Here is a 12,879-nt window from a genome sequence, read left to right on the forward strand (position 1 = left end):
TATTTGGTCTGAGAGGCACTAAGTATGGCAAGGACTGCGTCAGGTTCGAAGAGGGACTATCTTCTGATAGTACTGGCGGCGAGAGGGACGGCTTTCAAAGTTCTTGCTGTGCAGCCACTGATTGTGCCTCAGCTATTTTGTGCACAACACAGGCCTGCCATAGGTCGGCTTTGGAATCCGATGTTCTGACTGGATCCAGGACCGGCAGTCTGGGCACCAGCACAGAAGGAACTGGTACCAGAGATGAAGTCTTGAATGCCTTCAGTAAGGGTCTGGAAAAAGGAAAAAGGAGACAAGGGGGCTGACTGTGCAGAGGAAGAGCGTGCCGGCGAACGTCCACCTGATTGCTCCTGTAGCTTCATGGGGTCCATTAGCGCACCATAAGAAATTTGCAGAATGGCGTTGTTGAAGGCAACTATTTGTTGTAGGGTCACTTAAAGTCCATGAGATTCAGGGCTGCCAGGGACAAATGTAGGATTGGCTTGTAGTCAGAAAACACCAAACCATTCACGTGATGACCTCACAACTTCCCGCAATTTCACCTTTGAAGGTCAGGATTGGAAGGGTGCCCCATGGATTTATTCCCTTTATGGGGCATTTTCAACTTTGATTTACTGGAAGACTTCAAGAAGGTCTGGGACTCCAGGCGGGGCCAACCTCTGAACTGTGACCCAGAACAGGTCTGTGATTTGGAGAGGGTGCAGAACCTCTGTTTCGAACATGGCCTCTTATGCTTGGTGACACAAAGCTTTGCCTCCTGCTTCCAGACTGCCTTTGAGTGGACAAAGGCACACTTACTGCATGACTGGGTCATGACTGGAGCCCAAGCACCATAGATATATATCATGTGACACACAGAACGTGACTAATTTAGAGTTGCTGGATAACCAATTTAGTTGAGTGGATCCACATTAAAAGGTGCATAAAGAAAAAATGGACATCAGTGCATAAGGTCGGCGTTTATATACAGCTCCGCTCCATCATTTGAGGGGTGGTATGAAGTTACAGCTTAGTCAGATGTTGCTTCCTGCTGGAGAGCACCAAACACTGCTGAAAAAAATCTACAGATCCAGTTTGGGAAGATTCTAAAAGTGAGTAATTCACAATTATAAATATCAACCAAAATCATTATGATAATGTTGCTACTCTGGGTCAAGGGAAAGCAGAAGCTGACACTTCTGCTCCACCTGTTGTCTTGAATGGAAGACTCCTGAAAACAACTCAGGGGCAGATCTGTGATCCTCAAACTCGAGTTGATAGCAGAAACAGAACAGCACCGACTGGCATCTCCAATGCTTTGTGGGAGAAAAAGGTTTTGAGGAGTCTGCCGTTTCCGGTAGAGAAAAGTTTGTCTATGTTTATGCTGTTGCCTACTAGGCATGGCTACATATTATGCCCAGGAAATTTCTAGTACCTCTATTTAATATGAGATGACTAGAAGCAAACATTAAATGTTATTTCCATTACCTGTCAATGAATACCTAATTTGGTTGCCCATGTAAGCCTTCATGAGGCCATCTTTTTGTTGTCAGTAGAACTGCAACCTTTATTTTAAAGGCCATATTTCAAGCAACATTAACATATTGTGATGTCATACATGATGTACTTTGCAAGGTCATGGGTAATGCACTGGGGAAGGATAATGGTGGTTTAAGTAACACTTGAAACATCCGTGGTTTCACAACTTAACCAATAATTCTGCAAACACTGTAGTTTTATCAACTATGCACATAAACCATTGCACATAGGCATTTCAAGTATCTAAACTGAGGGAAATTTTGGTCACAGACATTTAATTTTTCACTTTTTAAATCAATTGAGCAGGGTGTGCTTTTGTAAAGCGCACAAAGAAATAAACAAACAATAGAGTAATGTGTTCAATAAGAACAGGCAAACTGAATTTCTGTTGCGTTAGCAAGTGTTTCAAAGAAAGAAGTGAGCATTTATTTTGTGGAACTACCATGTCACTATAGAAACAGAAAAGACCACTTCAACAAGCCCCAAAGAAGCAGGGGAGATGTGTATTTTAAAATCACAAATATCACTATCTTACAAGTTCTAAGTAGTATAATAATGTCTCCTTCAAGTGGATATATATGTAGCAGTGTATGCATTGCCTATTAAGATGTCAAACTAAGGCACAAAAGGTAAGTGACCATACAAAGTGATGGCTTTTGATGTGTTTATTCTTTCCACAGGAGACCTGTAATAAACTGTTTTGTGCACATCATAACAACCAACAAAAACTGAGACACAAGCAGGGCATTTTTATTTCAGAGGGAAACAACTTAAACTTGTTTTTTTGTTCCAACAGATTTTTAAGTATAAACATTTTGTAAAAATGAACTAGATTCATATTAAGTGATTTAAACATGTGCCTCAAATGTATGTGCAAACACAAAGTGAAATACTTTGAACTATCTCCTTACTTTTGTTCAGGTATCTCAGCTTCACCTTGGCCTACCCTACGTGTATTTATACTGCATGTGCATTCAAGTACCATGCGCCAATGTGTACAAATTTGCACTATTGTCTGTAACAAAATCCTTTGTAAAGCGCTCAGTACTATAACAAATATTACTAGTAGATATTTTTTCAAGAACCTCAACTCCCTAAACCCCCCGTCCCAAAAATACAAGAACCATAACTTACAATGTGGCAAGGCTGAGCCCAGTCTTCGGATCCCAAAACTTGATTGGCTGTTGACTGTCTTTGCTTCCAGACACAATTAGGCCCTTTGTTGGATGCCAGTCCACACATTTAACATCCGCCCCGTGTCCTATTTAGAAATGGTAAATATTTTTGCTTAGACTGCATACTGTAAAAATAAACAGAACAACAATGACATTCAAGTATCAATCATTACTCAACAATCTGGGTGTGCGTACCATTTCATACTGTTAGCAATGACATGTTTTCATCAATAAGCTAAGTCTAATACCATCAGTGGCAATATTTCCAGTAAGCTTCGTTGATGTAGGATAGGTGCTTGCCACTAACCCTGTATCAGCCTTACAAATTTGAACTGTCCCATGCATAAGAACATTAGATAATACTTTTTTGCCTCTTCTCAGTGGAGATCAAATGATGTGCAGAGTATGATCCTTATACACTGACTTCAAACACACCCAACAAAAACTGAGATATTAGTACACACCTTCTTAAAAAAAAATGTTTTTGTGTTACCAGATTTTTAAGTATGAAAAATAGCCCATTGTCTGGCTACGGTAGTAATATGCCAAATGTTTATGTGGCTGTTAACAGAACAAATATAAGTACATCACAACCTCACACTGGGAAAAATAAATGCATATATTAACTTCTTGCCCATCACAAACTTAATCACTGCTGTTCCTCCTTCACAACTCGGCTCGGAATCCTACTGTCAACTGTCCAGACTTGAAAACAGTTCTGGCCTTTCAACTATCACTGTATTTCCCCTAGTTTTTATGAAATACCAGGGTGTTAAGCAATGCCTCATCTGTGAATGGAAAATATACATTTCAGGAGCACTGGTTACTTTTTTTAGGAGCCAGTCACCTGCACAGGCAAATGCGAGTTTGCTGGATGCCAAGGTCGCCAAGTCTTGACTACACTTCATGGCGTTTTCTTCCTACGCTGGAGAATACCTGCCTGTTTAGCTCACAATAGCAAGTTAGTTTTCATGCCTTTCTCCTGTTATGAATATTTTCCCATTTCCTCATTTCTTTATTTTCTGTTTTGATCTTCGTAAGCCTCAATGATGAAAAATAAGTTCCAGTCCCCAAAAACTAGTACCATGGTCCACTGCTGGGAACCACCGGCATAAAGTAAACTCTGGTGGGACAGAATGTGAGCGAAGACTTACTCTGCTATCCACGACTATCCTTCCCCATCTGCTTTGAACAGACTTCATATCAGAAACAAAATATGAAACCTGGAGTTAGGTAAAGATATTGAAAAGTTGTATTTGGACCCAAACAGTATCAGTCTTCCACAACTTAAAACGTATCTTTGAATAAGGCCCCATCATGTTCCGTTTTATTCGTATATGCGAGTAGAAAGGAACATGATGGTGAAGGAACATGCTACCGCATGGAGTTGTGAAGTGCAGTTTGGATTATAGTGACTGTACTCATAAAAGAAAGAGAATACTAGTCTTATTCAAAGATACGTTTTAAGTTGGAACCAGTGAAGAACAGGTGTTTTAAGCAAGGACTCCTTCCCCTGTTTTACTATATGTTAAGTCGCCCACAGAAAGTAGGTGGTTAATTTGTACCAGTAGCGAATGTGTTGGGGGGAAGAGAAGACAAAGGTGATTCACTGTGGTGATAAATTCTGGATTTTATGTGGGAATAATATATTGTTTTGTCCTGATGAAGGCGGCATCTAATTAGCTGGCCACCGAAACTTGTTGACTCCTCAAGCTGTTGGAATCTGTTATAAGACCCAGATACTAACACTGTTTTAGAATTACATTGTGTATCCGGTGAAAATGAATGCAGATTGAGATATATACAATTTTCATTGAAATTGTGTGAGGGGCGTTAATATTGTTTTTGATATTTTATTTACTTGTACTGTGAGAGTGTTTTTTTAATAATAAACTGATAAAACATTATTTTAAATGAGTATGAAAATGAATGTATATTTAACGGTTTGAAATACAGTAATATGGAAATATAGTCATACCTATGTGTGTACTTGTGAATAAACATGTCATGTACCATATATTGTAGTGGCAGCAACCTTTGTGAAACTCTGATAATTAACGAAGATGTGAGTGATGTGAGCATATGTGTAAGGTGTTTCACCTATTCAATTACTGTCCAAGGGATCATTTTTCTTTTTGGTGTTCTTCACATCATTAAACCACACCTCGAGGCCCAGGGAAGCCCCTTCCTCCCATGGGCTTCCTAGCTCCACACCATAGATGCAAGGCCTCAAACATTTAGCAGTTTTGGCCTGAATTCTTTTTTTTTTTAATCCTTTCTGTTACCCAAAGCCCACACCTCACACCCATTGTCCTGTATTTTGGTGCTTCCAGCACTTTTAACTCTTTCAAAGGACCGGAAACGATGAGAACTGCAGCCCTTTATGAGCTGTGAAAGAGGCTAGTTGGTGGTGGAAGGAGGCATTGCGGCACAGTGGTCCTGCAGCATGCAGGTTTGGGAGCACCTTCAGCTATTAAAATGCAAATAGCTTGGATGAGCTAGTCAAACTCATTTTAATTTTTTTCACATTTATGTAGAGCAAACTGGACCCAAAGGTACTGGAGTGCTTTACATAAACACAGGCTGCATTATACAAGGACAGTTCCAGGGTCACTGGAATTATGAGGCAAAGGAGAACCAAATTATGCTGCAGGGTGTACCAAATTATGCAGCAAGAAAATGAAAGTTATGTAGCATAATGCTGCATATTTTGATAAAGTATCAATTTATTATTTTGTCATTTCTACAAATGTTAATGCTGTCCGGACAAAGGTTTGGCCTTATTAGTACTAGTTTAACATCCAAATACAGCAATATGCAACTGAAAGCTGAGGAATCAACTTTTGCAAAGTGCCTGCCGCTGCAAAGCAACAAGTTTTGTCACATTTTAGGAACATCTGATCTGTTTGCGCTAGAAACGAACTTTTGTTTTTAATTACCAGCTGCAAATAATGCAGCAGACGGATTATGCATCAAATCCATAATTATGCAAAATATGCTGCATCTACAGACTCTCATAATGCCAGGGGCCCTGCATAATCCTTTGTTGGGCACAGGGGTATTAAGAGGTTTGCCCAGAATCACAGGATGTTGTTCCAACACCGAGGCTTGAACCTCATTCCTTAGTTCCAATTTGGCAGCTCTGGCCGTAGCGCCACATCCTCTCCCCTCCTCTACCCATGCTCAGGACCTGTTAAAAACGTACACCAATCATATCTACTTCTAACATTAAGGCTGTTTTAAAAGTGCTGCCATATTGTCAGATCAGTGGTCAAGGTACAGGGAGAGAAGTATTTGTCCAGGATCAAACAGCTGGTTAAATGGGTACAGCCAGGAGTGCAGTGCACTGCTACTTGTATTTGTATTTTTGATTTATAAAGAAATGAAACAAAAAGGAGGTATCCAAGCGCGCAAATCAGGGAAAGACCCCCCCCCCCCCGGGGGGGGCAACAAAAGGAGAGATAAACTGAGGAGTCTCCCAGAACAGGCAAGCCATACAACAGATCAGGAAAAACACCATTGTTATGGACTACTGAGATGCAAAAAGACACATCTTGACCTGTTTGCGGAACAGCATATGAGCACTTACAGATCTTATGTAGGCAGGCAAGGATTTCCAAAGCCTAGTAGTTGCAACAGTAAAGGACAGAGGGCCCATCTAGTTTTCCTGCACCGTTAAACAGTTACTTTAAACTGGCCCACAAATCTCAATGCTCTCCGTGGTACATACCAACATAGAGCTGACCTGAGATAATGCAAACCTTGCCCATGAAGAGTTTTATGAGTAAAACACAGGGCCTTAAAAAGCACCTTTTTTTTTTTTTAAATGGAAGCCAATGCAGGAATTTAAGCCCTTCCCTCACCGAGCAGTGTCTGGGAAGTCCCAGTATCAGTCGAGCAGCCGCCTTCTGAATGATTTGAAGCATGCCGATAGACAGTTGGTTAGTACTGAGATAGAGAGCACTGCAGTAATCTAAGCAAGATGTAATCAATGCAGTGGTCAGTACCGCTCTCAAATGTCCTGGAATCAATCAATCAGGAATTTGTAAAGCGCACTACTCACCAGTAAGGGTCTCAAGGAGCTGGGGAGGGGAGAGTAAAGGGGGGGGAAGTGCTGCTGCTGCTCGAACAGCCAGGTCTTGATAAGTTTCCCGAAAGTAAGGAGGTCTTTGGTCTGATGCAGGTGGGTGGGAAGAGTGTTCCACGTTTTGGCGGCGAGGTGCGAAAATGATCTACCGCTGGTTGTAGTTCTGCGGACATGTGGGACGGTTGTGAGGTCACCAGAGTGGAGATGCCGGGTCAGGGTGTAGAAGGAGAGTCATCTGTTGAGGTATTCTGGACCGGTGTTGTGCAGTGCTTTGCGAGTGTGGGTAACAAGTTTGAAGGTGATTCTCTTGACTGGGCACACGTTTTTCAGGTGGCCAGTGATGTGGCAGTGGAGAGGGATGTCCAGGATGTGGCGTGCTGAGGCGTTCTGGATGCGTTGCAGCCTCTTCTGGAGTTTGGCTGTGGTTCCTACATAGAGGGCATTGCCATAGTCCAGCTTGCTGCTTACGAGGGCTTAGGTGACGGTTCTTCTGGTTTCGGTGGGTATCCATTTGTAGGTCTTTCGGAGCATGCAGAGGGTGTTGAAGCAGGAGGAAGAGATAGTGTTGACTTGCTGGGTCATGGATTGTGAGGTGTCCAAGATGAATCCTAGGTTGCATGCGTGGTCGGTGAGAGTCGTAGTGGTTCCGAGAGTGGCAGGCCAACAGGAGTCATCCCATGCGGAGGGGGTGGAGACGAAGATGAGGACTTCCGTCTTGTCAGAACTGAGTTTGAGGCAGCTGCTCTTCATCCATTCAGCAATGACCTTCATTCCTTTGTGAAGGTAGGTCTTCGCAGAGTCCTTGGTGAGGGAGAGGACCAGCTGGGTGTCATCAGCATATGAGATGATGTTGAGGTTGTGGGATCGGGCGATGTTAGCGAGCGGGGACATGTAGACGTTGAAGAGGGTTGTGCTAAGGGACGAACCCTGGGGTGCGCCGCAGATGATTTCGGTGGCCTCCGAGCAGAATGGGGGAGGCGGACTCTCTGGGTTCTGCCAGTGAGAAAGGAGGTGATCCAGTCCAGGGCTCTGTCGCGGATTCCAGCATTGTTGAGGGGGGAGCGTAGGGTGTGGTGGCAGACTGTGTCAAACGCAGCCAAGAGGCTCAGGAGGATGAGGGCCGCGGTTTCGCCGCTGTCCAGTATGGTTCTGATGTCATCGGTGGCGGCGATGAGGGCGTTTTCGGTGCTGTAGTTGCTATGAAATCCAGATTGGGGAGGGTCCAGGGTGAGGTTCTCCTCGAGGAAGCAGGTTAGTTGTCTGTTGACCGCTTTCTCAATGACTTTTGCCGGGAAGGGGAGCAGGGAGATAGGCCGGAAGTTCTTGAGGTCCTTTAGGTCCGCCTTTGGTTTTTTGAGGAGGGTGTTGATCTCGGTGTGTTTCCAGCTCTCCGGGAAGGTGGCGGACTCAAAAGGAGCTGTTGATGATCTACCGTAGTTGGGGTGCGATGATGGAGCTTGCTTTGTTGAGGATGTGGTGAGGGCAGGGGTCAGATTGAGAGCTGGAGTGGTTGGTGTTCATGATTTTGATGGTGTTGTCGTTGATGGGGGTCCAGGAGAGCAGGAGGTTGGTCGGAGGTGAATCTGTGGTGTTGGTGATTGCCGGGGGGGGGGGTCTGGGTGCTGAAGCGGTCGAGGATGTTTGCAGTCTTGCGGTGGAGGCCAGGGTGTTCCAGAGGTCTTGGGATGGCGTTGGAGCTGGCATTGGAGAGTTCCTTCACGGCGTTGAAAAGCTCCTTGTGGCTGTGTGCGTTGTTGCTGATTCAGTCTTTGAAAGTGGTTCTCTTTGCAGCTCGGATGAGTTGGTGGTGTATGCGGATGGTGTTTTTGAAGGCTGTGTGGTTGTCCAGCGTTAGATCTTGGCGCCACTTTCTTTTGAGTCTTTGGCAGATTTGCTTAGATTCGTTGAGGTCGGTGGCGTCGTGCCATGGTGGGTGGGTCGTTGGCATGGAGGCTGGTGAAGGTGCAGTTCCAGTAGGAGAAGGGTCCATGGGTGGTAGTGGGGGGGGGGGGGACCAGGGGGAGGAGGCTTGAAGGCAGGCAGGAGAGCGGCCGGTGTTGAGGGCACGGAGGGTGGCGTCGTCGTAGTGAAGACATGCATGGCAGAGGGGTGCGGGAGCCAGGGGTTCTGACGCTGGGCATGGTCCACACAGCGGCCGCCATTAAGTAGGAAGGTGGTGGGGAGGAGAGGACAACTGGGAGGTGGATGAAAAATGGTGCAAAAAAGGTGGCAGAGCCGAAAATGGGGACGAGGCAGAGCGAGAGGGGGAAAGCGTGCGAGAGAGCGCAGAGTGAGATACATTAGGAAAAGGAGTACTAAGGGACAGTAATGAAGCAGAGCAGAGAGCAAAGCAAAGCAAAAGGAGGAGAGAGGCAGAAGGTAGCCTAGTAGGAAAGCAGAGCTCTCCCACTAGACACCAGGGATGAGGCGCAAGCAGAAGCCTGCAGGTGCAGGAGGGCCTCAAACTCCTGACAGGGGTCAGGAGTTCAGAGGAGCCAGGGAAGGCCACTTATATTGTGGAGCCACAGGAGGCAGAGCAATGCACTGATGAGGTCAGTGGTGGAAGAGGGACAAAGACGTCCTTCAGCATGCTAATCAACCAAAAACATGCGCTCATAGTCCTGTTTGCCTGGGCCTCAAAAGATAGGAGTATCTTCAAACAGAACGCCTAGGTTTTTGCCAGCTTTCATGGGTATCAGTAAGGTACCACAATTGTCTGGCCACCACTAATCATTCTAAATAGCGCTGTCCATTCCGAACAGCATAATCTGTTTTCTCAGCATTCATTTTCAACCAGCTCATTCTCATCCAACAGAACCTCCACCAAACAGCCTAAAACGGTCACCCATCTCTCCCCAATCACCAGAGACAGACACAATGATCTGGGTAATATCAGCATAGGATGAGACCTGGAAACCAAATGACTGAATGAGTTTTGCTCGAGGGAAGACTTAAATATTGAATAAAGTAGGGTTGAGAGAAGATCCTTTTGGCACCCCACAGGGCAGCTAGAAGGTGGCTCTGTCTCCACTGCTGACAGGATAGTCCTATCTGAAAGGAAGGTCTCCAACTTTTTCAGGGCCTTACCCCTCAAACCAACCTGTTTTAGCCTTTGTCCCATCCGAGCAGGAGAAATGGAATCAAAGGCCTCTGATAGGTCTAGCAACACCAATATTGCTGACCCCAGCCCCCCCTGATTTACTTGCCTCTGCATCTGATCCGTCACAGAAATAAGAGGAGAGTCTGTACTATGATATTTCCGAAAGGTAATTGCTACTTGGTGCAAAGGCTATATATTTACCACTGTACTATTTTAGGTGGCTATACCATTTGTCTGGGCACCTCTCTCTCCTTCAAGTTAACATTCAGTCCATTTTGAAAATTTTATTAGCAGTTTTTACACTGAATCAAAATATTCTCCATCTTGCCAAATAGGAACTAGCAGAGCAATAAGTTAATAAAAAAAAAAGTGACCGCCCGAAACCTAATAAAATTTGCCCACATGGGCGCTGGAATTAAAAGTTGCGTTTCTTAGTTCAATATTTCAAACTAGCCCACTACCACAGCAGGGGTCTAAATGAGTCTGATAGCAAAGCAAAGGGGCTGTCCCTTCCAGGGAATTGACACTCTGACATGGTCCATGCCCAGCTTTAGAACACAGTGTTTATTTTCACCATAAAGTACAAATTACTTAACTTTGGTAACAAAATATCTGGTAGAGTCAAATTCTAGTTGCAGATTCCTTACCTTAGAATTTCCCCCAGGCGTCAGACTGGATCCAGAGATTTTTCTTCAAGCACTACCCTTGCACGTCAGTAGGTAGCATTGGTCTACTCCGCAGGAGTCGGAATCGCCATGATGACATCGGGAGTAGTACACAGACGAAGCCTTAGATCAGTGACGTCAGTTTCTTTTAACGACTTTCCACGCCAAAGTGCAGAACCGCTAAGAACAATGAGATTGGTGCACCAGAGCTAAGAACCTGAAGGGGGAATCCCTGTCCCTAGAAATCAGTTTGCAAGCGGGGAGAATGGGTGGGTTGGTAAGGAATCTGCAACTAGAATATGTCTCTAACAGATATTTCATTACCGAAGGTAAGTAACTTGTACATCTGATAGAGACTTCTAGTTGCAGATTTGTTACCTTAGAACAAATACCCAACCAATGCCATCCTAGGAGATAAGCTGAGAACCAAGATCATTCTAGAAAGTCCTGCAGGACCGAACGACCAAAGTAGCCATCCCGACGGACCGGACTGTCCAGGCAGTAGTGTTTAGCAAACATGTACAGGGACGCCCACGTAGCTGCCTGGCAGATATCCAGGACAGGAACTCCGCGTGCTAATGCAGTGGAAGCAGCAGTTGCTCTGGTGGAATGAGCACACAAGCCCTCGGAGGGTTGCTTCTTGGCCAAAGCCAAAGCATAGCACATCTTGATGCAAAGAAGTGCCCATCGAGAGATGGTACGTTTTTGCACCACCTTTCCTTTCTTCGCACCCATGTACCCGACAAAGAGCTGATCGTCCACCTGGATTAAGATAGAATGCCAATGCTATTTTTGGGTCCAGACAGTGGAGTCCTCCTCATAGGAAGGGTGTGGGGGTACATAAAAAGTAGGCAGGGTGATGGACTGGCCTACATGAAAAGGAATAACCACCTTTGGAAGGAAGGAAGCCTTAGTGCGCAACACCACTGTCAGGGTGCACAGACAGGTATGGAGGTTTGGGCAAAAGGGCCTGAAGCTCACTCATCCTGCGAGCAGAAGTGATAGCAACAAAAAAGACAGTTTTGAAGGTGAGGAGCTGTAAGGGACAACTGTGCATGGGCTCAAAGGGAGTACACATTAAATAAGTAAGGACAAGATTGAGGTCCCACTGAGGCATGATAAATGGAGTAGGAGGAAATAAATGGGGGAGACCTTTTAGGAATGTACTCACAACAGCAGATTTAAAGAGTGAAAGCTGATCAAGTAATCTAAGAAAGGCCAAAATGGCAGATAAATACCCTTTAACGGTGCCCAAAGCAGAGCCCTGCTGGGCTAAAGAAATTCAACAAAAGAACATCAGATAGAGGGTCAGAGAGGGGGATCAACAGATTTGTTGGTGCACCATGCCACACATTTATGGCAACAACAGGTGTACACCGTTTTCCTGGAGGGACGCCTGGCTGCCAAGATAACATCACATACTTCGGGTGGAAGATCAAAAGTAGTCAACTGGCGCAGCTCAATCTCCACGCATGAAGGCAGAGATTGGACAGGTTTGGGTGGAGAACAGTCCCCTGCTGCTGCGACAGAAGATCCGCCAAAAGAGGCAGTCTGAGTGGAGGATCGATGGCCATAGTCAATAGCTCGGGATACCATACTCTCCGTGCCCTGTCCGGAGCCACCAAGATGACTTGGCCCTGGTCGTTCCAGATCTTCTTGAGAACTCTGGGCAGAAGTGGTATAGGTAGAAAGGCATAAAGGAGGCCGGAGTTCCACTCGAGATGAAAAGCTTCTCCGAGCGAGTGCCACCTTGGAAACTCTGACGCGCAAAACAGCTGACATTTTGCATTCTCTGCGGAGGCGAACAGATCTAACCAAGGTTCTCCCCACTGCTGAAACAGACCTTACGCCACCTCTGGATGGAGACACTATTCGTGATCAGCTGTGCACAGACGGCTGAGTTCGTCCGCTCTGGAGTTGAGAACAGTCAGATATTGAACCACCAGGGTATTGCCCTGATATACCAGCCATGTGCAGAGACATAGTGCCCCTGACATACTGACCCTACTCTGACCGGTTTGTTGCAGTACCACAAGGCAGTAGTATGGTCTTTGAGAGAGGAAAGAAATGCTTTAAATGCAAGCCTGATCGCCCAAAGCTCCAGAAGATTGATATAGAGCCCAGACTTCGCCAGAGACCGGAGGCCTCTGATCTCTGCCTTTCCCATGTGGCCGCCCCAACCGAGAAGCGAAGCATCTGTCACTATAGACAGATCTGGCTGGGGAAGGAAGAGGGGAACTGCCGTGGACCCAATGTGGATTCGAAAGCCACCTCGAAAGCAGGTCTTTCGCTGTCCCCTCTGAGAGCTGGACCATGTCAAAGAGATTCCCCTGA

At 45.5% G+C, this 12,879-nt stretch overlaps 1 protein-coding gene across 1 annotated transcript in view; it reads right to left on the reverse strand.

The window, feature by feature from the left end:
* WDR33 (WD repeat domain 33) overlaps positions 1-12,879 on the reverse strand; it is a 1,025,118-nt gene that overhangs the window by 442,061 nt on the left and 570,178 nt on the right. Inside the window, exon 8 of the mRNA XM_069213677.1 lies at positions 2,653-2,779. Within this exon, the coding sequence (XP_069069778.1) occupies positions 2,653-2,779 (127 nt within the window). The remainder of the gene's footprint in view (positions 1-2,652; positions 2,780-12,879) is intronic.

This window comes from Pleurodeles waltl, chromosome 11, assembly GCF_031143425.1.
Source record: "Pleurodeles waltl isolate 20211129_DDA chromosome 11, aPleWal1.hap1.20221129, whole genome shotgun sequence".
NCBI lineage: Eukaryota > Metazoa > Chordata > Amphibia > Caudata > Salamandridae > Pleurodeles > Pleurodeles waltl.